The sequence below is a fragment of the Falco biarmicus genome, chromosome 1, assembly GCF_023638135.1.
Source record: "Falco biarmicus isolate bFalBia1 chromosome 1, bFalBia1.pri, whole genome shotgun sequence".
Classification (NCBI taxonomy): Eukaryota; Metazoa; Chordata; class Aves; order Falconiformes; family Falconidae; genus Falco; species Falco biarmicus.
Window position 1 is genome coordinate 26,329,421 of NC_079288.1, and position 22,002 is coordinate 26,351,422.

General features: G+C 62.1%; 3 protein-coding genes across 9 annotated transcripts in view; 1 reads left to right on the top strand and 2 right to left on the bottom strand.

Moving 5' to 3' along the window:
* The first annotated feature begins 887 nt into the window (after positions 1 to 887).
* NSUN5 (NOP2/Sun RNA methyltransferase 5) lies at positions 888 to 4,262 on the top strand. Of its 2 annotated transcripts, none has more exons than XM_056346745.1 (10): positions 888 to 1,029; positions 1,224 to 1,346; positions 1,415 to 1,589; positions 1,671 to 1,779; positions 2,069 to 2,207; positions 2,624 to 2,739; positions 3,164 to 3,342; positions 3,426 to 3,630; positions 3,708 to 3,860; positions 4,044 to 4,262. In XM_056346745.1, exons 1-10 carry the CDS (start codon positions 937 to 939, stop codon positions 4,147 to 4,149), a joined length of 1,398 nt encoding a protein of 465 aa, XP_056202720.1. In that variant the 5' UTR covers positions 888 to 936; the 3' UTR covers positions 4,150 to 4,262. The 2 variants fall into 2 exon arrangements, with proteins under 2 accessions (XP_056202720.1, XP_056202729.1); XM_056346754.1 differs by having other exon boundaries at positions 1,445 to 1,589.
* Positions 4,263 to 4,796: 534 nt separating this feature from the next.
* On the bottom strand, positions 4,797 to 18,020 carry POM121 (POM121 transmembrane nucleoporin). Of its 2 annotated transcripts, XM_056346721.1 has the most exons (13): positions 17,716 to 18,020; positions 17,430 to 17,633; positions 16,949 to 17,113; positions 14,987 to 15,067; positions 14,557 to 14,728; positions 13,417 to 13,508; positions 12,497 to 12,567; positions 11,635 to 11,759; positions 11,132 to 11,234; positions 10,633 to 10,809; positions 8,581 to 10,287; positions 7,730 to 7,858; positions 4,797 to 7,498 (listed from the first exon to the last, which is right to left on the bottom strand). In XM_056346721.1, exons 1-13 carry the CDS (start codon positions 17,991 to 17,993, stop codon positions 7,404 to 7,406), a joined length of 3,399 nt encoding a protein of 1,132 aa, XP_056202696.1. In that variant the 5' UTR covers positions 17,994 to 18,020; the 3' UTR covers positions 4,797 to 7,403. The 2 variants fall into 2 exon arrangements, with proteins under 2 accessions (XP_056202696.1, XP_056202707.1); XM_056346732.1 differs by lacking the exons at positions 11,132 to 11,234; positions 11,635 to 11,759.
* Positions 18,021 to 21,063: 3,043 nt separating this feature from the next.
* HIP1 (huntingtin interacting protein 1) overlaps positions 21,064 to 22,002 on the bottom strand; it is a 48,967-nt gene continuing 48,028 nt past the window's right edge. For 3 of the 5 annotated variants that reach the window (XM_056348603.1, XM_056348620.1, XM_056348629.1), the window contains exons 30-31: positions 21,641 to 21,752; positions 21,064 to 21,300 (exon numbers count right to left, since the gene is read on the bottom strand). In XM_056348603.1, coding sequence (XP_056204578.1) covers positions 21,290 to 21,300; positions 21,641 to 21,752 — 123 coding nt within the window. In that variant the 3' untranslated portion in view covers positions 21,064 to 21,289. Of the gene's footprint in view, positions 21,301 to 21,632; positions 21,753 to 22,002 lie in introns of those variants that run through there. The other 2 variants (XM_056348612.1, XM_056348640.1) reach the window with 1 other exon arrangement.

Sequence of the window (22,002 nt, forward strand, 5' to 3'; positions counted from 1 at the left end):
GCAGAGCGCAAGGGGCTGCCGAGAGGGGAAAGCAGGAGCTGGAAGAGCCGCTGCAGAGAGCAGCCAGCCAGGCAGCCGGGGTCAGGCCCTGGCGGGAGCGGGCAGCCCACGGCAGCGCCTCACCGGGACCGTGGGCTGGCAGGGGGGACCGCGGGGGCCGGGGCTGTGTGGGGGAGGGGGCCAGGCGGGCAGCGGCCGCACACAGCCCGGCAGCAGCTCCCCGACAGCCCCCCGGTGAGTGGCGGCTGCCACCAGCCGCAGGGCATCACCCGGGGCCCGCTCCCAGCGCCTGCCACCAGAATTCCCCACCTGCCCGGGCCAGCCAAGAGACCGAGGCGCCAGCCGCACCGCCGCCACGGCGGGGTTTGCTGCCGCAGGGCACGGTCCCCGCCACTCGGGCAGCGCACAGCGGCCTCGCACAGGGCCGTGGTGCCCGTCGTCGCTCAGGCACGGGGCGATGCCGCGTCACGGGCGCCCACGGTGCCCACCGCGAGGCCGGGCGGTGCGGGAGGGGCCCCGCCGCGCCGGGGCTCGGGGCGCCGCTGTCACGGGCTGACCTGGGCTCTCCTTTACCCTCCGCTTGCGGCTCTCCAGGCCGAGCTCCTGCCCCCGGGGCCGGGCTGCCCCTGGCCTTGCTCCACCTCAGCGCGACCACCGCCACGCGTCCAGAGGAGCCGCCCGCCGGCGCTGCGGGCCCGGCCGCGACCCGGTGCCACGGGGCCTCCCGGGCGGGCCGCCGGTGCTGTCCCCGGGCCGGGGGGCGCCCCGCCGCTCCCGCCCGGCTGCAACCCCAGCCGCTGCTCCCCCCCGGCCGAGCCCGCCCTCCCGAGCCCAGACCCGGCCCCGACCGGCCGCCGCTTGGCGCGGGCGTTCCCCGGCGGGCCCTTCCCCCCGCCGGAAGCGGCGGCGCGCACGCGGCGGAGGCCGGGCGGGGACATGGCGCTGTACAGCGCGGCCGCCGCCGTCCTGGCGGGGCTGGAGCGCGGCGATGGCGGCATCAAGGCCCTGGTGTACAACAGCGGCTTCCCGGTGCGGGGGACACGGGGCCGGGGGGGCCGGGGGGAGGGAGGCCGTAGGCGGGTAGGCCGGAGGGGGGAGGCCCGGTGGGGGGCCGGGAGGCCCGAGGCGGGCAGGCCGAGGGGGCCGGGCCCCAGGCGGGGAGGCCCCGGCGGCGGGTGGGGGGCTCGGTCCCTGTCCCCGGACCGCCCCTGACCGCCCCACAGCGCGTCCGGCAGCTGTACGCCCTGGTGTCCGAGACCCTCCGCTACTCCCCGGTGCTGGAGAAGCTGCTGGCCGGCGCCGCGCTGCTGCAGGCCGAGAAGAAGCTGCCCCCGCAGCTGGCCAAGGTAAGGGGGGCCGGGGGGCCGGCGAGGGGGCCCGCGGCGGCAGGGCCGGGCTCACCCCTATCCCGCAGGTGCTGGTGTACGACCTGCTCTTTGGTAAGGGCCTGAAGTGCGGGGGCCGCTGGAAGGCGCTGGCCCGCCGACACCGGGCCCGGCTGGAGGCCGAGCTGGCCCGCCTGAAGGTGCAGCGGAAGGTGAGCCGCAGTGAGGACCTCCTGGCCCCGGCGGCCGCAGCGAGCCCCGGAGGTGAGTGGGCCTCGGGGCCGGGTGGTCTCCCGGTGCTGGGTGGCAGTGGTGGGCTGTGTCTGACCTGCCCGGCCCCCCCAGCCTCCCAGGTACCGCGCTATGTCCGAGTCAACACCCTGAAGACTTGTGTGGATGATGTGATTGACTTCTTCAAGCGCCAGGGCTACTCCTACCTGGGCCAAGCAGCCAGGTAAGCGTTTCTTTCTGCTGTCCCACCTTATCTGGGATGTCAGCGAGCAGTGAGGGCTGGGGACAAGGGCTTGTGGGTTGAAGGGTTTTTGATCTTGGTGCTTAAGGTTTCTGGGTTGGGGCCTCCATCACTCCCCACTGTTACTTTCTGTCTCTGGGTGCTGCCTGGTACTGAAGTGGAGAGCAGGCATGGGATGTAGGGGGGGGTCTCAGCCTGGGCTCTGGAGGGCTCTGGTGTGGGCACAGGGAAGCAGAACTGTGTGTTCATCCTCCCTGTGCCTCGTGGGCAGTGTGGAAGATCTGAGGGCCCTCTCTGGGAAGAAATTCTTGTTGGATCTTCATCTCCCGGAGCTGCTCGTTTTCCCTCCGCAAACGGATTTCCATGACAACCTGCTGTATACTTCAGGGCACATAATTCTACAGGACAAGGTAGGGGAGCTGGGGAGCAGGAGGCTGCAGGGGCAGGAAAACCACTGACATGGGTGGAGGGTCGGCTTCTTCCTCCAAACCAAGGGCTGGGCTTTGGCCAGCTTTGCTACAGCACTTGCAGTCTAAGCTGAAACTGAATGCAGCCTGCAGCAGTGGAGCTCCTCTCTGGGCTTGCTTTACTGTAGCCTGTAGGTGCGCGATAAATTGCTGTGAGCTGGGCTGTAAAACCCACCACTATAGCAGCTGGGGACCAGCACAGGGCTGTGGGCTGGGCAGAGGCTTCCAGCGGTGGATGGTGGTGGACTTGTCCCCATGTTGCTGTGGCTGCTGCGACCCTGCAGCGTCAGCTGTGCCCCGAGAAGGGGCCAGTGGTGCTTGCTGCCTGCACCTCTCATGGGGCTTTGCCCTCTTTGCAGGCCAGCTGCCTCCCTGCCTTCCTCCTCAGCCCTGCTGCCGGCTCCCATATCATCGATGCCTGTGCTGCCCCTGGGAACAAGACCAGCCACCTGGCTGCCATCCTGAAAAACAAGGGGTGAGGGCAGGTTGGTGTGCTGGCAGGGAGGGAAGGGGTACAGGTGGCCCTGGTCCCCCCGATGATGTCACAGAGAGCACAAGAAGGTGGCAGGAAAGCTGGAGCTTGTCACCCTGCCCCGCTAACTCAGGCTGATGCCCGCTTCTCCTTGCGTGGGCTGGTGGCTCTGGTGGTGCTGGGCCATTGGAAGGGCCTGAGGGGATGTGAAGTCACATAGGGGGATCACTTCGCAGCCCTTGACCCTGCTTTCTGCCTGACACCGGCCCTGCTCAGTACTCCTGCCTGGGGGAGCAGTTCCCAGGCTCTGCCCACCTGGCAAACGGCTGGTGCCTGGGGCTGCTGGGGCAGCCTGCCACCGCCACCGCCATTCCCGGGGCTGGGCAGGATGTTCATGCCTCTGACAGGCCCTGGGCTCTGCCTTCAGCCAGATCTTTGCCTTTGACGTGGACACCAAGCGCTTGGCCACCATGAACACCATGCTGATGCGGGCTGGGGTCACCAGCTTCCAGCTGGCCCAGCAGGACTTCCTGACTGTGGACCCTGGGAACCCCAAGTACAGCAAGGTGACCTGTATCCTCCTCGACCCATCCTGCAGCGGCTCAGGTAACGTGTGGGGCTCTGGGCACCCTGCCTGGAGCCAGGCTCTGGGCGTGTGGGCCCCTGGACAACGGCTGCTCTCCCTGCAGGGATGGTGAACCGGGTGCCAAGGGAAGAGGCTGCCCCGAGTGCTGAGCGGCTGCAGGCGCTGGCCGGGTTCCAGCGCAAGGTCCTGAGCCATGCCCTAAGCTTCCCAGCTCTCCAGCGCCTGGTCTACTCCACGTGCTCGCTGTACCAGGAGGAGAATGAGGACGTGGTACACGCTGTGCTGCAGGAGCGGGGCTCGGCCTTCAGGTGTCTGTCTCGGTGGGCACAGGGGAGGAACGCAGCACACTGCGGGGCTTGGCGCTGACCCTTGTCCCGTGTCACAGGCTGGTGAACGCCTTCCCTTCCTGGCCCTGCCGAGGACTCGCTGCCTTCCCTGGGGCAGAGAGCTGCCTCCGCGCCTCTCCTGCGGACACGCTCACCCACGGCTTCTTTGTGGCTGTCCTGGAGCGGCACGGGGAAGGGGCTGCAGCCCCCAGGTGAGAGGAGGCCCTGGGGCGCTCTGCCTGCCTCTGGGGGAGACCATGGCCAGGCTCAGGGCTGCCAGGGCACCCGGGGGGGGAGGGAAGGTGGCAGGGCCTGGCTGTAGCAGGTGTGGGAGGGGAAGGCAGCTGTGAGCACAGCCTTGGGTGCACAGCCAGGCTGTTTGCTGTTGTCCACAGCTCCCTGCCTGTGGCAGCTGAAGAGAACCCGCAGCACGGAGAGGGAGCAGAGCCAGGAGCAGCTCCCAAGAAGAGGAAGAGGAAAAAGCAGCGGGTGAAGGAGTGAACTAACATTTTTAGGACTGCACAGTGCCCAGCTGTGGCTGGTGGGGAACACTCCTCCACTGCCTCAACAACAGCGGGGCCTCTGAACACAAGTAAAGCTTTGTGCCAGCCGCAGCTGTGGTGGGAATTCTGTAACACCCTGCTCCCCTGGGCCACCCTACCACCAGGGAGGGGGGAATGCTCAGCCAGGGCCAGCCCCCGCCCCCCCCCCAGAGGGTTTGCCCCTAAAGCCAGACGTGGGCTGGGGCAGCCTTGGGAAGTGTGTGGGCAGTACCAGTGTTCCCAAGCTGCACTTCCACAGCCCGCAAGGCTGGAGTGCTCCAGCTGGGTTAAGGGTGTTATTTTACCATGTTCCACCCGACCTGAAAAAATCCTTTCCCCAGCCCGATGCAGGGTTTCAGAAAAGCCTTTGACTGTGGGAAACAGATTAAAGTTTCTCCTCACTCTTAGCATTCAGTCTTGCCCTGAAATGGCCACTGCTCACAGGCAAAGTGGGGGAAAAAATGATAGTAGTAATAATCCTGTCCCTGCACCTGCCTTTGACCAGGGAGCAAGGTCACACAAGCCAGAGGGTGCTGGAAAGCAGTGCCCAGTACTGCACCAGCAATGCCTGGCCCTGCCTAGGCCCAGGAATTGGACATGGGCAAGGCAGGTGTGAACACAGTCTTTTTATTTTAAACCAGGGACATAAGAAGCAAGGAAAAAAATTGCACATTCACACTAAAATCCTCATCAGCCACACCAGGAATGATCCAAGTCTTGAGTTTGAGTTAAAACCCACCCTCCCTCTGGCCACATACATACGGCAGGCCAGGCGCAAGGGTCTCTCCCAGCAGGGATGCAGCCCGTCTCCTCGCAGGGCTGGGCACCTGGGACCTAGATGGGGCAGCACTCAGAGCCCGTGCTCCCCAGGCTGCCCTCGTCTTGTACCCTGCTTATCCCCATCTCCCTCTGCCACATGGGTCTTGCTGGAGCTGATGTGGCCAAAGCCCAGCTGCCCGCCCTGAGCTGCTGTCCAGTGCTGTGCCACCGGCAAGGGCTGCGGAGCCAACGCTCTCTGGGCTCAGCACCCTGCCCAGGGCACAGGGAGGAACCGCCAGGGCCAGCCGTTGCGTGCGCTAAGCCCTTTTCAGCCACATCCTCAAGCCCCAAGGACACATTGTCCCAGGCCTGCTCTGCTCTAACAGCCCACTGCCCCCCTCGGGCACGCTGGCAGGGGAAGGCTAGAAACCTGCTGGCAGGGGAAGCCTGCACACCCTCGGCCACCGCTCTGAGGGGCTGTGTCCCCTCGGCTGCACAGAGCCTGGTCACCTGCCCTTCTTCTGCCTGCTGGGAGAGACGCCTTGTTCCTGGCAGACAAGAAAACCACTCGTCACCGTAAGACACAAAAGAGCTCCTGCTCCTCATCCTCAGAGAAAGAATTTAAAAAAAAAAATGTTTAGTCACATCCACATACATCACATTTTAAAATTAAGGAGATGTTAGAGGGCGGGAGGACGCACTGTGGCAGTGCCCACGGGACATAGCTGCCTTTCCCCAGCACAGCCAGTCCCTGCGGGCACAGCCAGGGCACAGGCCAGCTCCTCACGGGGCTGTGACAGCACAGCTAAACACTACCAACAGCACTGCGGGGTCAGGCAACCTCACTGAACCAAGCTTGAAGGAATTCAAAGGCAATTTAGCTTAAATATAAAAATAAATTTTTATTTTGTTAAAAAATGTTTAAATATTTGTTTGTGATTTTTTTTTCTTTTTTTTTTTTTTTTAATTTAGACTTCGGCAGACACACACACTCACACGGCTCGGAGAGTAAAAAACCTGGCAGCAAAGCACTCCTGGAAGTGGTGGGGACCCCATCCCTTGCCCAGGGCAGGGTAGGGGATGGCTCTTGGGTGACCCCCAGCTCCAGCAGTCTCTTCCCACGGGAGCACCCAGGCAGGGGGACAGGCCCCACTCCTGGCTGGATGGGAACAGAGGAGGCAGCACCGTAGCTCCTAAGAGCTGGTAAAACCCAAAAGGATGAGGATGAGGTTAAAAAAAACCCAACAATGTGAATTTGGGGAGTAGGGGGAACCCACCCGCTCTGGACTCTTAGCAGCTCCAGAGCACCCCGAGGTAGGGAAGGGGCACCAGGAGGGGAAGGGAGGGGAGAGACTGCCAGGGCTGGAGCCCCCATGCCTGTGGGTCCAGGCCCCGTCCCCCTGACCCTGGCTGCCTGCCTTTCAGTCACAACGACAAAGGGACAACTCCCCCAGCACGAGCAGCCACGCAGTGATGCTACTGTCAACACCCAATTAGCCAGGGCAAGTCCTCCGCTAAGGGACGGGTGCCCTCCAAAAAAAAGAAACTCCAAACAGCAAATCCGGCATAACCAACATGCCGCCACACACACGGTTCAGTTCTTCCTCCAAACTCGATTCAATGAGCGCATCGAAACAGGAGCACGAATAAAGCAAAACAGAGGGGGCTTCACGCGAGCAGGGTCAGGGGAGCCCACAGCCCAGCGGGGAGCAGCGAGGGCTGGAGGGGCTGCTCGGCAGCTGGGAGGGGGGCGGAAGGACCCACAGCCCAGACCTCCAGCCGAGGTCCCACAGCTGGAGGTCAGATGGGAGATTAGGTCACAGCCAGGGGGTTGCCACCCAGCTCCAGAAAGTCGCCCATGGCACTGAGACACCCACACCAGGCTGGCACTAACCCCGGCTCGAGTTCTGCAGGGACGGCAGTGAAGCAGAGCCCTCTGGAGGGAGCACGTTCACCAGGCCACGGGATGAAACAACAGGGAAAGATTTCGGGACCTGGTGAAGATGGCATCCCCTCAGCAGCCTGGAACTGCGGCCGGCAGGAACACAGCACATCTCCAGCTGGGCTGCAAGTGGGGAAGTGTGGCTCTGCCAGCTGCCGTGCCGTGGGGCTGACTGTTGGGGGGGGCTGGAGAGGAGGGCTCAGGGAACAGCTAGAAGAAGCAAATGGGAAAAAATTTACACATATGAAACATGGCAAAATAAAGTGAGGGAGGAAACGCTGCAGATATGTACAGAGGTTCTTCCAGCCTTGGCTGAAGAACTGTTCAAGTAAGAAGAGTTTGGTTTATCCCGTCCCACCCTGGTTGCTGCCACCCAGCATGGTCTCCAGCTGGCGTCAGAGATGGGGCCCTGGCCCTGTCACTGCTGGCCCCGCTCCAGACCGGAGTCCCCCACGCGTGTGCAGGGGTTCCTCACACAGGCTGGCGGCGGGGGCCCGGCAGGCGGCTGGAGGTTACTTTTTGCGGGTGTGTTGTCTCCGTGCCTGCAGCCGCTGGCGAGCACCCGTCTTGGATCCTGCCCCGATGGAGAAGGTGGGGGTGGATGAACCTGGAAGCAGAAAGGTTGCTCAGGTCTCTGCAGCCTCACTCAGAGCTGGCACGGGGGGAAGTACAATCCCTGTCCTGGGGGGAATGGAAGGTTTTGCATCCTCCAGAACCCAGCAGGCACCACCTGAGGTGGCTCCAAGAGCACAGCCTGGCCCTCCCACCATCCCCAGCCTGAGGGGACAATGTGACCCATCAGCTCCCCCCAAGGCCGAAGCACCAACTCCTTACTTACCGAAGGCAGCACCAACTCCTCCAAAACCCGAGGCAGGAGTGCTGGGTGTCCTGAAGGAAAGGCTACTGCTTCCACTGCCCACTGTTCCCGGGACAGGAGTGCTTTGCCCAAAGGTGGGTGCAGGAGTTCCTGGAAAGCAACGAGCTACTGTGAGCCAGGGTCGACAAAGGACAAAGACTCTGGCCTTCAGGAGCCAGCAGCACCTGCACAAGGCACTGATCTCCCTCCAGGGGCTGAAGCATCACAGTCCCCCAGGATCAGCCTCTTCACCCGAGAAGCCCTCTTAATGCAAGAAGCTGCGCTCTCATGGCAATCCCTGGGCTCTCCTGCCAGCAAGGCTGCACAGGAGGATTTGCAGGCCAGGGAGGAACAAAGGCCTCCGTCTTTCTAGAACAAGCAGCTGCTCAGCATGTGGGTTTCAGCTCTGTGGGAGGCAAGGTGGCCCAGTGAGGGTGCAGAGCAGTACGCAAAACCTCGCCGTGAGAGCAAGAAGCGACTGCAGCCGCTGGCTGGCAGTTTCTACTTGCCAAGAAACTCCAGACTGCTTTTACGCACTCGCAAGACCTTGGCTTCTGCAGGGCACCTGGCTGGGCTAAATACTTGCACAGAGCTGCTACATTCAGAAGGGCCAAGGAGCAGAATTTAAAGATTTCCCTCCACGACCAAGGGCTGGGGACACAGAGTGATGGAAGTGCCTTTCCTTCGCATGGCAAGGCTCTGCACAACACGGGCACCAGTCCCTCTATGGCTGCTGAGCCTGGGGAGCTCAGCAAAGTCTGGCGGCAAAGCTGCTGCCTAAATCCAGCCCAGCCCTTCACCCCGACTGAGCAGGCCCCGCTGCCCCGACTCACCTCCGAACGAAGGTTGCTTGTTGGGCGTGCTGGGCACGGCGAAGGCGAAGGGCGTGCTCTGATTCTGTGCACCCAGCGCGCTCTGCGTCAGGGAAGAGCCGAATGGTGTTGCCGCTGGGGCTGTCCCGCTCTGCCCAGCCCCGAAGCTGAACGGCACGGCAGGGGAGCCGCTGCTTAGGGCGGGCGTGCCGATCCCAAAGGCGCTGGCAGAGGGGCCCGGCTGGGCAGTTGCCCCAAAGGTGAAAGGAGAAGGGGTGGTGCCGAAGGCAGCAGTGCCAGTGCTGCTGCTTGTGGTCTGGGTGGCTGAACCAAAGCTGGAGGTGGTGGAGGTGGCTGTCCCAAAAGAGAAGACTGACGTGGTGGTCCCAAACGCTGCCTGGGTGCTGCTGGTGCCGAAGGAGCCCTGGGCACTTGTTGTGCCAAAGGCTGGCTGAGCATTGCTACCAAATGCCGGCTGAGCAGCAGACTGGGCCATGGGAGGTCCGAAACTGAATGGGGGGCCAAAGCTGACAGGACCAGTAGCAGCCTTGCTGGTGGGTGGCTGGCTCTCCGCAGCACCAGCGCTGAAGGCAGGCTGGCTTGCTGCACTGGGATATGGTGGTGGCGGCTTTGCACTTGTGCTGAAGGAACTGCCAAAAGCTGAAACAGATGAGCCAAACATCAACGTCGCTTGACCTGTGGTGGCTGGGGTAGAAGTAGTCAGCATGGTGCTCCCAAATATGCTAAAGCCCACAGTGGTGGTAGGAGCTGTTGAGTTTGCAGGTGCCTGGCCAAAGGCAGGAACTCCTGGGACACTGGTGGTGGCAGTGACTGTGGTTGGAGGTGGCTTTCCAAACTGGAACACAGGCCCTGGAGTGGCAAAGCTGGTTTCTGTGCTGGGAGCTGAGCTGGCTGGGGCCCCGAACAGGAAGGGCTGCGATGTGCTGGTGGACGTGGCAGCGGTGACAGTCAGGCTGGTGGTGGGGCTGGTGGAAGTGGGCGGGTCAAGTCCGAAGCTGAAGACAGGTTTAATGGTGGCATCTGTGGAGGAACTCTGCGTGGTGGCAGTCGTAGCTGCAGTAGTGAAGATGACGTTAGGGAGACCTGTGAACCCTGCCAGGGTAGTCGTGGAAGCTGCTGGCAGCTCTGCGGCTGAGGCTGGCTGCGGTGTTGGTTTGAAGGTGAAAGGAGAGGTCTTCTCTGGAGATGAAGCTGTGGTGATGCTGCCAAAGATTGGTTTGAACACAGTGGTGGTGGAGGATGTGGAGGAAGGGCCTGAGCTTGCAGGCACAGTGACTGTGGCAGAGACGACAGCTGTAGTACAGGGTGCTGTGCTCTCACTTTTCGGCAAAGCGCCAAAGATGGGTTTGAAGACTGGGGTCGTGGTGGGCACAGCAGCTGTCGTGGTGGGCACAGCAGTGGCAGCAGTCATTGCTGGCTGGCTGGCAGGAGGGGTGTTCAGCAGCCCAAAAAGGATGCTTGGCTTCGGGAAAGAGGGAGTCCTGCTGGGGGTCTGGCCTAGCTCCGTGAACGCAGGAGATGCCAGGCCGCTGGGGGCCTGCGCCCCCAAGGCAGTGGGGGCGGTAGGGGCAGGCACGCTCAATGCGGGCACATGTTTGGTGTCAGCAGAGGTGGCAGGCAGAGAACTCGACTCCAGTGATACAGCAGGAGCAGGTGGCTGTGCAGCCGATGAGGGTGTCTGGGACACTACTGCGGCTCCAGTGGAGTCTGAAAAGGGGAGAGAGCTTATTTAGGGACAGGGGGTCACCTGCTGACAGACAGCCCTTCCGCCATGCACCCAACACCACTGCTGCAAAGGCTCCCGGAGAAGCACCTGCCCGTACCAGACAAACTCAGCCCTCCACGCCTACCGTAGCTCCCAACAGGACCACGGGTTCAGTATCCCCAAACCTGTCCCCCCAAGGCCCGCCTGCCAGCTCCACTGCCAGCAGAGCATTTGAACAGGGAGTTTTGCCACCTGCTTCCCACAGAGGCAACGTGGAGCTCCCACTGCAGTGCCTTGCTCTGCCAAAGTCCCGATCTGCCAGCCCTCCTCCATCTCCTTCTCCTCACCTGCTGGCGTGGGTGCAGCCTGGCTGCTCTGCATCTTCTTCAGGCTGTCCAGAAGCGAGTTGGTGCTGGCAGGGGCAGGGGCTGTTGAGGCAGTCGCAGGCCCCGAGGAGGTCACGGTGAATGCCAGTGGCCTGGACACGGGCGTAGTAGTCTCTGCAGTGGTGCTGGGGACCACATCTACAGGGAAGGAGCAAGAATCAGGACTGGCAACTCGCTGCAGGGGACTAACCCTTCGCAGAGCTTCCCCAGCTGGTAGGCAAACTGCATGGACATCCCACAGCTCTGGCCCTGGGAAACCTCACCCATCACCCTGGGGACACTGGGGCACGAGCTCTACTGAGACTAAAGGCACTAGGAGCATCCCCAAACCTGAGGACCAGGCAGAACTGGCCCAGGAGCTTCCCTAGCCTGTGCCACACATACACCACACTGCCCTGTGAGCCCTGACCCTCTGTTTCCACTCCTTGTTGTTCCCTCCATGTTCCCAGTCTGCCCTTACCAGCCTTATCCTCCAAAACTTTGTTGAACCACTGCAACGCTGCCTTCTTCTCCGCATCCAGGTCCTCCGACGTGATGGAGTAGCCCAGCTGAGGTGGCGGGGGCTGCCAAGAAAGAGCAGCAGCTTAGCTCCTTCTCAGGGAAGCCGGCAGAGCCTCTCTGAACGTGTGGTGAACGCTGGCCGTCGCAAGACCCGTGGAGCAGGTGGATCTGCCACAGCACGCTACCGTGGAGCTCCGATCCCCATTCATTTTGGCCCCCGGCTTGGCGCTGAGGGCACGGCAGGCCTTCCCCAGGCCATTACCTGGTCCGGCAGCAGGCAGCACAATCACGCACAGCCCACCAGACACTGGGGCTGGGGATAGCGTCACTTCCCACTCGGCCAAGGACGGGGCCTCCTTCCTGAGGGCAGGCAGGTCAGTCTCCCCCCAGCCCTGCAGAAATTGCAGTGAGCACATTCTATCGCCAGAGGAGGGCAAAAGGGGCTGCGAGACAGCGACGTACCAGCGCCAGCTGGTCCCCCCGGCGAGACGACAGCAGCTGGATCTTCCGCTTGCGCTTCCCACTGCTCCCCAGCGCGGACGGTGGGCTCAAGGAATTCTGCTTCTTCTGCACCCGCGCTTCCACCTCTACAGAAGGAGACAAGTCAGGGCCAGCTCTGGGTAGAGGCAGCGTTTGGCTTGTACCAAGGGGGTTGTCCCTTCTGACTTCTCTCTGGATGACCCATCTCAGAGGACAGAGCCAGGGGCGTGGCTGTAAGCCGAGGACAAGGCTGTGATGTTCTGGAAGAGTGGCTGGCCACAGTGCATCCCAGGGGAGTCACAAGAACCTGCTGGTGTTCCACAAGGCAGCAGCCTCTTTGCACCCTGCATGGACAGCCCTTGGACACTGCCTACCTGAACCACAAACCACACAAACTGTGTGAGCCACATCTAGTGCTGTGCCGTGGCAACCTATCTGCAATGAGCACAAAGGATTTCTTCTCCATTTTAGCTGAGGAAACATTGGAACAAGCTCATCCTGGAATCTGATCAGGGTTCTACTTGTGTACCACAGCAGATCTTGCCCCAAGGCTGACACCTGGACCCCTGCTGGCTTGGAGGCCGGTGTCCCCCCTTGCAAGCCAGCTCCCAGGCACCTGCTAGCACACTGACACTGTTAGCACCCCTTGCTTAAGAGCTGGACATCCCTTTGGGGCAGCTGCAGAGGGCAGTGAAAGTGCCACTGCCTTGGGACCAGCACGTTCCTAGTTACCAGGTAACAAACCAATCCCACCTACAGATGTCAGCTATCTTTGGACCCGCTGCTTGCTTGCACTGGTGGCCCATCTAACCCGGACACAGAGCTGGGGCCCACCTACGCTTACCTTTCTCTGTCTGCAGCTCCTTGTCCGATTTCACTGGAGTGGAAGTGTTGGAGCGATGCAACTCCTCCTCCCTGCGCAAGTGGGAGAGAGCCAGTTAGGGTCAACCTGAGACTTGGCCCCGTCGCCAGACAGCACGATGAGACCAAACACGCCAAGGACTCCCACCAGCATCCCTGGTGCGTTTCTTTGTCTCCGCCGAATAACAGACCTCAGGACAACAGCCTTGTCCTCACCGCACCAGCCTGAAAGCAGCTCCACACAGAGGAGCTGCTCCCCTGCTCAGTCAGGCTGCCAAGCCTGTGCACCCTCCACAGGACAGGTCAGCCTCAGGGTGGCAGCTGGGGGGGTCCCAGATGGGAGCCGCTGCCCTTCACAGGTCCCTAGCTTGGACCCACCCTGTCACCAGGGCAGGCAGTTGTGTTGGTTTTAGTTCTGACTTAAGCTCAGGTCCTTCTCTGAGCTGGGAAGGAGGAGAAAAAGGGCCGGTGCTCCAAGGCAGATGCTAAAATACAACCCTACTTTATCTCCCATCAACCAATTTTGATGAGACAGCAAAAGTTAGGGCCTGTCTCATCCCAGTGTTTCGGCATCCAGCAACCCAGACTCTGCCAATGCCACAAGGGAACACTGCCCCTGTGGCAACCTGAGCCCTTAAACCTCTAACCCAGCCTGGGAGCACAGCAGGGATGGTGCAGCTCAGCCACTGGGACACAGTGCAACAAGGGGGCAGGGACGCCAATTAACACAGCAAAGAGGCTTCCACCAGTGGCTGACCCAGCAGTCACATCTCAGAAATAGACTTTGAGTGTCCTGGCTCCAGTGGAGAGCAGGACTGGGGCACTGGGATGGCTGGGAAGGCAACTGGTCTCTTCCCAGCTGGCATTGACAAGCAGGTGCTCGCCAGGCAAGTGACTAGTTACCTGGCTTTCTTGAGAGGCCACTCTGGCGTCTGGGAGCGGGAGGACGCTGGGCTGGACAGCGGGGACACACTCACACCACTTCTCTTCCACACCTGGAATGCAGAGAGGCCAGCAGTAACTCAGTACAGGGGCTGGCAGCAAGCACAGCCCCCCATCCTCCTGCTCGCTCACAGATTAAATCCTGTCTCTCAGGGCTGGGGCTAATGAGACCAGAAGCCTCTCTTGCTTCAACACCACTTAACTCCCCTCCACATTCCATAGAGCATGAAGTCTGGCCACCTGAAAGTGAATCTGCTGTGGGAGCTAGCGGACTCCAGGTTCCTTACAGCCTGGCTGAGAGAATGGGGAGGAGGACGTTGCTGGTCAGATGCCAGTTCTTGCCTTCGTGTGGCACAGGCAGAGGCTGCCTGGCTGCCTCAGACACCCTGATGTGTGTGGGGCTTCTCTGGCAGGAGCCAGGCCACCATCTCACCAGGAGCTCAGTGGACGGATCCCACCTCAAGAACTTTAGACTCACCCCAGCCAGAGCAAACCTTTCCCTACCAACATAACCCAGATGAAACCTTTCCCCACACGGATGCAGAGCCCCATTAGCCACAGCTACATCTCACTGTCACACCTGCAAGACCAACCCAGCATGTAAACAGGCATTTTATTATAGCTCAGCAGCTGCTGAGGGGACCTGGGTCAAAGCGGGAATGCACGGCTCCCATACTTACTGACTCTGGCTGAAAAGGTGTCAGTGCAGCGAAGCTATTTTTTTCCTTTCCACCTGGATCTATCCACCCTAGCAAACTGGTCAAGGCTGAGTAGGGAGGGGAAAACAGCTTCCTTCTTGCTTCAGTGTAAAACAAGCAGGAAGGCTGAACCTGGGGGCTCCCCCAGCAGCATACATCAAAGGACGTGCAACATTGTTGCCTGCTGCTGCTGGCCCAGCAAGCCTGCCTAACCCAGGAGGCGATGAAACTGCCTGGCTATGCTGTGCTGGGGACTCCCCGCAGTGCCAACTGCCAGGCACCCAGCTGTGACATTGCTCTCCTCTTATGAGACCAGCGTTAGAGTTACATGGGGCAATCCCAGGGGAAGGTGGAGCCCCTCTGGGCTGGGCTGTGGCGCTGCCTTTGGCAGGATGTTTCCTACCTGTGAGAGGCCCCGGCTGGAGCTGTAGGAGCTGGCGATGGCGTTGCGGTTGGAGCTGGGGATCCCGCCAGCATATGTATTGTTGAGGGAGCTCATGGAAGAGGTGCGTGACCTCTTGTTTGAGCAGTCATCTGGGCAGTGTGAGACAAGGCCCCTCTTCAGAGAGCCAGGCCTGTAGGAGGTTAAGGAATATTTTATGAGCCACCCAGAACTCTGCCCACAGGTCCTTTAAATGCATGGCAGGTGGAAGAATGCAAGCCCGCTCTTTCTCACAGCACTGGGAAACGAGTCTCAGCAACGACACAGCCTCTGTTGCTCTCCCTTGAAGCTGGGCTCCGCAAGCAAAAGCCAATCTCCTTTTACAGAGCCCACAGGCTTTTAGACCTCCCCCTGCCTCCCAGCTCCCAGCTTTTGGCCCAAGGGCACTTACTTGGGTATGAGAGAGGCGGGGGCACCGTTGGCTACCAATGGCTCAAATGCTGACTGCCCACTTCCACTGCTATCGTGACGCCTGCAGGAGAGAGGGCAGAAGCCTGTGGTAGTGTGGAGGCAGCAGAGACAGGGGCTGCCCTTCCAGCCTGGGGAAAGGACCCCTTCCAGGCAGGCTCAGCACTGGTAAAGCACAAACTTTGCTTTCTTCCTCCCACCTGATACCTGGGGCAGAGTTCTCCCCCATCCACATCCTGCTGCGGATTTTCTCCCCACCTGATTCTGTCCTCACCGATTCTTACCTCAAGCTGCCACCTCCCAGGCACCAGCAGCTCCACCAGCTGCCTGCTGGGCAGAGTAGTTTTGATGTAAAGAAATCTTTACTCAAATCAATTATTCTAAGCCAAAATATTTCAGAGAGACTCAGCAGCTCATTTCTGGAAGAGACCTGAGCTCTAAAACTTGTATCTCTGACCTCTTCCTAGCCAGTACCCTGACTGTATGAGTCTGAAACTGAATCCCTCTTCCTACAATGAGTCAGAGACGATCTGAAGTCTGAAAGCAAACCTTACACCTGTGAGGTGTACAGTCAGCCCTGTCACTTCGCCCAAGTGCTTCCTCATGAGCTCCAAGCACGCTTACCCTATCGCACAGGTGATCCTGCGCTCTCCAGCTGATGCAGGCTCCTTTTTGCCCTCAAAGGTCACAGCACTTTCTGCCTACAAGCATTCTTCATGCTTGCCAGACATTAACATCTTCAGAATTGACTTTTGTGGCACAGATGCATATTGGCATGTTAAAACAACAGAATAAACTTATAACCCTGAGCTGATCCTGTCTGTGCACCCATCCTGTTGTCCTGCTTGGCTCTTGCAGGGTTCAGATTCACCAAGCCAAAGCACGGGTTCAAAGGTAGAGGGAAATTCAGTGATGGAGGAAGAGGACAGCATGCCCTGCTGCGGCACGAAGGGAGCCAGTGGCTCCCTGTGACCCACCACTCATCCTGCTGTGCTCTCTGGGCCACCTCTAGCAGCAGTACGCAGTACCACGTGCCAGAGTAGTACCCAAGCCACTCTTCCCCAGTTTCTCAGTTCCCCTGCTCAAGCCCAGGCAGGCAGCCCTGGTACCTGAGGGGCAGAGAGGCACGAGTGAACAGCCTCCATGGACACAGGTGGGAAGGATGAAAAACAGGAGGGGAGAATGGTGAGGCAGTGCTGTGCCCAGGCAGTTAGAGAGGCTCCAGCAGACCTTGGTACCCAGGATTTATACCTTATCCTTCCCAGAGCGCTGTCAAAGACACCGCATCCTCATTTCTTTGAGCTCAGAGCTGGAAATCACTGGCAGTCACTAACAAAAGCAGAAGATAGCCTTTCTTGTTTACCCTCACGATTCTACCTCCTTTTGCTAGCTACAGTACATGAAGGAAGCAGGCAGATCTTTTGAAGTGCAGAGCTTCCAGCTGGGGCTGTAAGACTCGGGGATCCTGTCTCTCCTGGAAGCCTGGGGCTGACCGAAGGATAGAGATGATGAACCTGCAGCAGATACCAGCATTTCTCACCATGTTTTCCCAGTCTGCAAACCCCTGCGATGACAGAAGCAACTTCCTGGCCAGGGAGCCCTGCAAGGCTCCCCTGAATGACATCCCAGCCTCTCCCAACCCCAGCAATGCAAGGGAACATGCTTGACCAATGAGCTTGCCCAAACAAAAACCTAAACCACCTCCCTTTGATCTCAAGAATAAAACGAAGTCTCAGAGGACTTTCCGACACAACCCAGAGGACTGGGTGATGTAGTGTGCTTCCTCACTGCAGTTCACTTCCTACAGCACTTTTCCAACCTGGACTCCTGGTCACACTGGGCTGGGTGAACTCTGGGACATGTCCCATTTGTCACCACTGAAGCGCTAGCCCCATCTACAACCTTTCCAACACACTGGTGGTAACCTGAACTGCTGGCTTATTACCTTCTCTTGCTCTCCTGATCATTTCCAAAAGCCTGGTCCTCCTCCTCCTCCTCCTCCACAGCTCTCTTCCTGCTCTCCTTGATGGCATTCAGCACAGTCTCTTTTGCACACGGATCCAGGCTGCTGTTGGCTGGGAAGGCCACGGGTGAGATCAGCTGCTCCAGGCTGTGAGGCAAAGCAAGACAAGGCATTAGGCAAGCTGGGGTCCCCAGGGTGAGATCCCCCCCTCCCCCAGGTGCCCCCACAGAAGAGGGGAGAGGACTGTCCCGCGTAGCCTCTCCAGGTCTGGATCACCCACCCCTCCCCACCACGCCGGGGACAGAGTGGTCACCGCTGGGTTGGGAGCCATACGCCGCCCCAGGGGCACTGCTGCGGGCGGCACAGCCGGATCACCGGGCTCCCCCCGCCCGGTCCCGCCAAGGCGGCGCTGCCCACGCGTGAGGCCAGCCCGAAGCGGGCCCGGCCCCCCCGCCGTACTTACGCTGGGGAGCGGGCCAGGCCGGCGGCCGGCCGGGCGATCCTGACGGTGACGGGGCTGCGCAGCGGGCCGGCCCGGCGGGCCCAGGGCGCGCTCCGGGGCGAACAGCTCTCCCAGCGGGCGGCAGGCAGCCCGACCGGCACAGGGCTCCGGGCCTGCGGCAGCGGGTAGCGGCGGCGCGGGGCCTGCGGCGAGCAGTGCGGGACCCTGCGGGGACAGAGGGGTCAGCACCGGGCCGCGGGGCTCCCGCCGCCCCCCGCCCGCCCCGCTCCGCTCCCCCCGCGCTTACCCCAGGCCGAGGCGGCGCGGCGGGGCCCTCCCGGCCCGGCCCGAGGCAGCGACCGGGCCCCCGTTGGCGGCGGCTTTCCCGGGCGGGCGCGGCACGGGCGGGCCGGGCCGCATCGCGCACCAGGCCCCCGCCGCGCCCAGCGCCGCCGCGCCCAGCAGCGCGCCCCGCAGCAGCAGCAGGCAGGCCAGGGCCAGCGCCAGCGCCAGGGCCAGGGCCAGCGCCAGGGCCAGCACGGCCCGCCGCTCCCCGCGCCCCGCGCCCGGCCCGCAGCCCGCCATCGCCTCCCAGCCGCGCCGCGCCGCCCGCCCGCCCGGCATGCACTGCGCGACGCGGGGCGGAGCTTGCCCCGGCGGCGGGCGGGGCCTGGGCCGAGTGGGCAGAGCCAGGCCGCGCCCCGCCTCCGCGCCCGCGCGTGGCCTCCCCGGCTCCCCGGCTCCCCGCCCCGGTGTCCCCATCCTCATGCAGGTACCCCCGTGCCAGCCCACCCGCCCCGGGTCCGCCCACCCTGGCCCCTGCCCGCATGTTCCTGTTTCCCCATCCCCGCTCCAAAGCCAGGGTCCTCGTTTCCCAACCCCCGCGTCCCCCCATCCCCTGCAGCCCCCCGCACCACTCCAGCCTCTGCGTGTGTCGCCGTCCCCCACAGCCCCAGCCCCTGTGGTCACCCGCGTATCCCCCCACCCTGACCACGTGTGAGCAAACACCGCAGGCACCCGAAGGCACATGTCCCCAGCCCGGCAAGTCCCTGTCCCTGGTCTCCAGCGGCGGCAGGGCCAGCTCCTCCGTGGCCAACCCCTGTCCCACAGCCCTGGCTGGGGGGTGCCACCGTCTCCGCCCTGCCCTGCTGGGCTGGGGACATGCCACCCCACGCAGCGCTGGCCACCGTGGGAAAGCCACTCTTGTGGGCTGTGCTGCTGGGTCCCCGGGGACGTGGATATCCAGGGGAACGCTCCCAGCTGCCTGCCACCCCACCGTGTCTCTCAGAGCAGGGGACCGCAGCAGGGATGGTGGCATGCTCGGGGAGGGGACATTCCCAAGCATCTCCCTTGTCCATTGTGTCCCCTCCCGCCCCCCCGACCAGCATGGCACCATCCCCACGGGGCAGCAGAAGCCCCGTGACATGGCCCTGCCAGGGTGACCCTGCAGCACAGCTAGGGAAGGCAGGTGGCCTGCACGCCCTCACACCCCTGAAGTGTCACCCCCCCACCCCCCACCCCCCTCAGGAAAGGACACGGGTGGTGGGGAGGCCAAAGCCACCCTTGCTTCTCTGGGCTGAGGTCCTGGTCTCCTCCAAAGCAACGGGAGGTGACATGCAGAGTGGTCCTGGGGACCAAGCTGGTAGGTGGACATCATCCCCAGGACATCACCCAGGTCACCCCAACACCACCCCCAACACCACCCCCCCAGTTATTTTTTAGGGGGTGCTGAGCACACCCACGATTGCAGAGCCCCAGAACCCCCATGGTGACACAGGTTCCCTGGTCCCCACCCAGAGCCGGCAGGGCTGGGCTGAAGGCTTTATTGAAAAATCAAAAACCACACGACATAGTAATTATTATTATACAACGAGGGAAAAAAAAAATAATCAACCCAACCTGCAGCAGAGGGACATCCCCGCCGTCCCCATCACCAGCCCCCAGCACCAGGGACTGCGCCCCCCCCCCAGCGCCCAGCCAAGATACCAAGAGGAGGAGAAGTGGTCTTGGCCAAGTGGTGCTGCTGTCCCCGAGCCCCCACAAACCCCTCGGTGCCCCCCAGCCCCAACCCGGCCTGGAGGCCTGAGGTAGTTGGGGGTACCCCATGCAGGAACACCCACCCCCGCCTCCAAAAGAGCGGGGAGGGTTTTGGGGCTCCCTGTGCCCTGCAGGAACAGGATGGTTGGTATTGCATCCAGAGGGGAGCAGGTCGGGTACCGCAGCACAGGCTGGGGGGCAGTGGGAGCCCCGGGGGGTCCCTGGCAGGTTGGGGGCAGGAAGCGGGTGTGTTGGCAGCAGGGCTGGCTGGGGGATGTGGGGACACTGGGTGCCCACGCGGTGGATGGCTGCGCTCTGCTGCGCGTTAGGGGGTGGCAGCCCCGAGGCCAACCTGGCTGGGCAGGGGGCTGCAGGTGGGTCCCACTGCTCTGAGCACCAGCCAAGGGCTAATGGACCTCGCTGGGAAAGCACGCGGTGACAGCCCAGCTACTCTGGGCAATGCCACCGCTTCCTAAAGGGAGAAAGGCCAGATCCTGCACCCCCAGCACACCCCGAGGGGGCTGGTCGGGCTGTCTCCCCTGCAAGGAAGCGGCAGCTGCCTGAAGGCAGGGTGCAGGCAGCGATATGCTGCCAGGCTGGCAAGGACACCCTGGCCCTGCAAGGGGCACTGGCAGGATCATGGTGATGACCATGAGGGACAGGGACACTGCTGCAGTCTGACATCACTGTTCCTGCTGCAGCAAGATGAGCTGGGGGACCTGGAGCTGGCAGATGCCCCCCACTGCCCTCCAAGCCCCCTGCTTCAAGGCACAAAGGTTCCCTGGCTGGTGCCAGCCCCACAGCTGCCCCTGCCCATGGGAATGCCAGCACCAATCCTCCGTGCACTGAAGAGAGTGGTGAGGACACAGGGGTGGCACCAGCCTGGAGCAAGCAAGCACAAGGAGCTGCTTGCTCTGGCTTCAGGGTGCTCTGGTTTTGGGGCACCCTGGCTGCCTCCCAACCCTTCTGTGCTGCTGCCCTAGAGCCACCCCCCATCCCCAGGAGCTGGTGGCTTGTGCGGTGGCACCAGGGTGGCCCAAACCCACACCCAGCACCTTGCGGAGGGTTTATTGCTGGCATGAACACAGTGATCTGTCAGGGCAGGGCAGCCCAGCTCTGGGAGGTGAGGGCATTTTGGGAACCAGGGACAGGCATGGGGTGCAGGAGCTCATGGCAGCACCCTCCCCACTGCCCGCCCCACTCCCTCCTCCCAGCACTGTTCCCGGCACCCTGGTCCCATGGGCCGGGTTGTCCCACAGGAACGCTCCCCTGATGCTGCAGTGGCCAAAGGCATTCGGTATCCCCGCTGAAGCAGGGGGGACACACCTAGCACCAAGCCCTGCAGCATCCCAAAAGCTGGCTCCCGACCCAGCTGCACCCTGGGGCCCTGGGCACCGTGGCAGGCTCCTTCGCAGGGCGGGGGGGCATTCGCACCGAGCCAGGGACTGGGTTAAGGCTGGAGAAGCAGCGAGAGGCAAAAGAAACCTGACTGCTCTCGCTCAGCCAGAGCCGGCTCAAAGAGTTCAGAGAATCTGTGCAAAAACAAAACTAAAGGGTTAAAGACACCCCCCCCCCGGAGACACCCCCCTAACCCCAAGCAGCTCTAATAAATACACGTGCGGTTTGCGGCTGGCGTCAGGCCGGCAAGCCCTTGCTCCGGCCCCGGGCCTTGCCAGGCAGCTCTGGTGCGCTGGAGGCAGCTCTTGGCGGGGGGCGCGGAAGATGTGTGCTTCGGGGTGGCTTCTGCACCTCTTTACTGTGGGTCTTCTCAAAAGGCTGCACTGAGCTGGGTCCCAGCCCGCTGTAGGGGGTCCCCCCCCTGCAGGCTGCTTCTGCCGCTGCTTCTACTCTGCAGCTGGGGAAGGCAAGAGAAGGTAAGGGGCTGGGGGATCCGTGCAGTGCCCCCCAGCATCCCTCTGCCCCATCCCCCTGGGCCGCCAGGTCTTCACAGGCCAGCAGAGCCTCAGCAGCACCTGAGCACCCTGCCCAGCAGTGATGCAGGTCCCACAGGCACTTGCACAGGTTGTGTCCCCACAGCTTTGCCTACGTGCTAACTTATCCCCAGACTCCACTTGTGCCAGCTGGAGTGAAGCCCATGCACGCTCGCTGCCTGGCCCACAGGCAGGGCTTCCCCATCCTGTCCCACTCCTCCCAGAGCAGCTTCCCAGCCTGGAGCAGGACTGGGATTCACTTACTGTCCTCCTCCCAGCCCTCTGCCACTCCTGCCAGCTCGTAGTGCTTCTTGCGCAGCTCCCCCAGCTTCTGCCGCTCTTTCTGCAGCTGGTTTTCCAGCTCCAGCACCCGCACCTGAAGGACATCACGCACACCATGGCCAACCCGCAGCCTAGCACAGCACCTAGCTGGCATGGAGCTGTGTGGGGCTGGGCACCCCTCCTTCACACCCATTATCCCCCCAGTATCAAGCCCAAAGAGCACCAAGGTACATCCCATGAGTGCTCTGATGGCAAGTGGTCCTGGGGAGGGGGATCAAGCTCAGGTGGCTGCTGCCTGCGCAGGCAGGTGTGGGCAGGGCAACCCGCATGGGCACCCCAGGAGG

Coding starts and splice junctions, on each gene's coding strand:
- NSUN5 (XM_056346745.1), top strand. CDS start 937: ATGGCGCTGTACAGCGCGGCCGCCGCCGTCCTGGCGGGGCTGGAGCGC. Junction 1,347..1,414: donor TGCCCCCGCAGCTGGCCAAG/GTAAGGGGGGCC, acceptor CCTATCCCGCAG/GTGCTGGTGTACGACCTGCT. Junction 3,631..3,707: donor GAGCGGGGCTCGGCCTTCAG/GTGTCTGTCTCG, acceptor CCCGTGTCACAG/GCTGGTGAACGCCTTCCCTT.
- POM121 (XM_056346721.1), bottom strand. CDS start 17,993: ATGGCGGGCTGCGGGCCGGGCGCGGGGCGCGGGGAGCGGCGGGCCGTG. Junction 12,568..13,416: donor TGGCCTCTCAAGAAAGCCAG/GTAACTAGTCAC, acceptor CCACTTGCGCAG/GGAGGAGGAGTTGCATCGCT. Junction 7,859..8,580: donor CAAGCAACCTTCGTTCGGAG/GTGAGTCGGGGC, acceptor GTTGCTTTCCAG/GAACTCCTGCACCCACCTTT.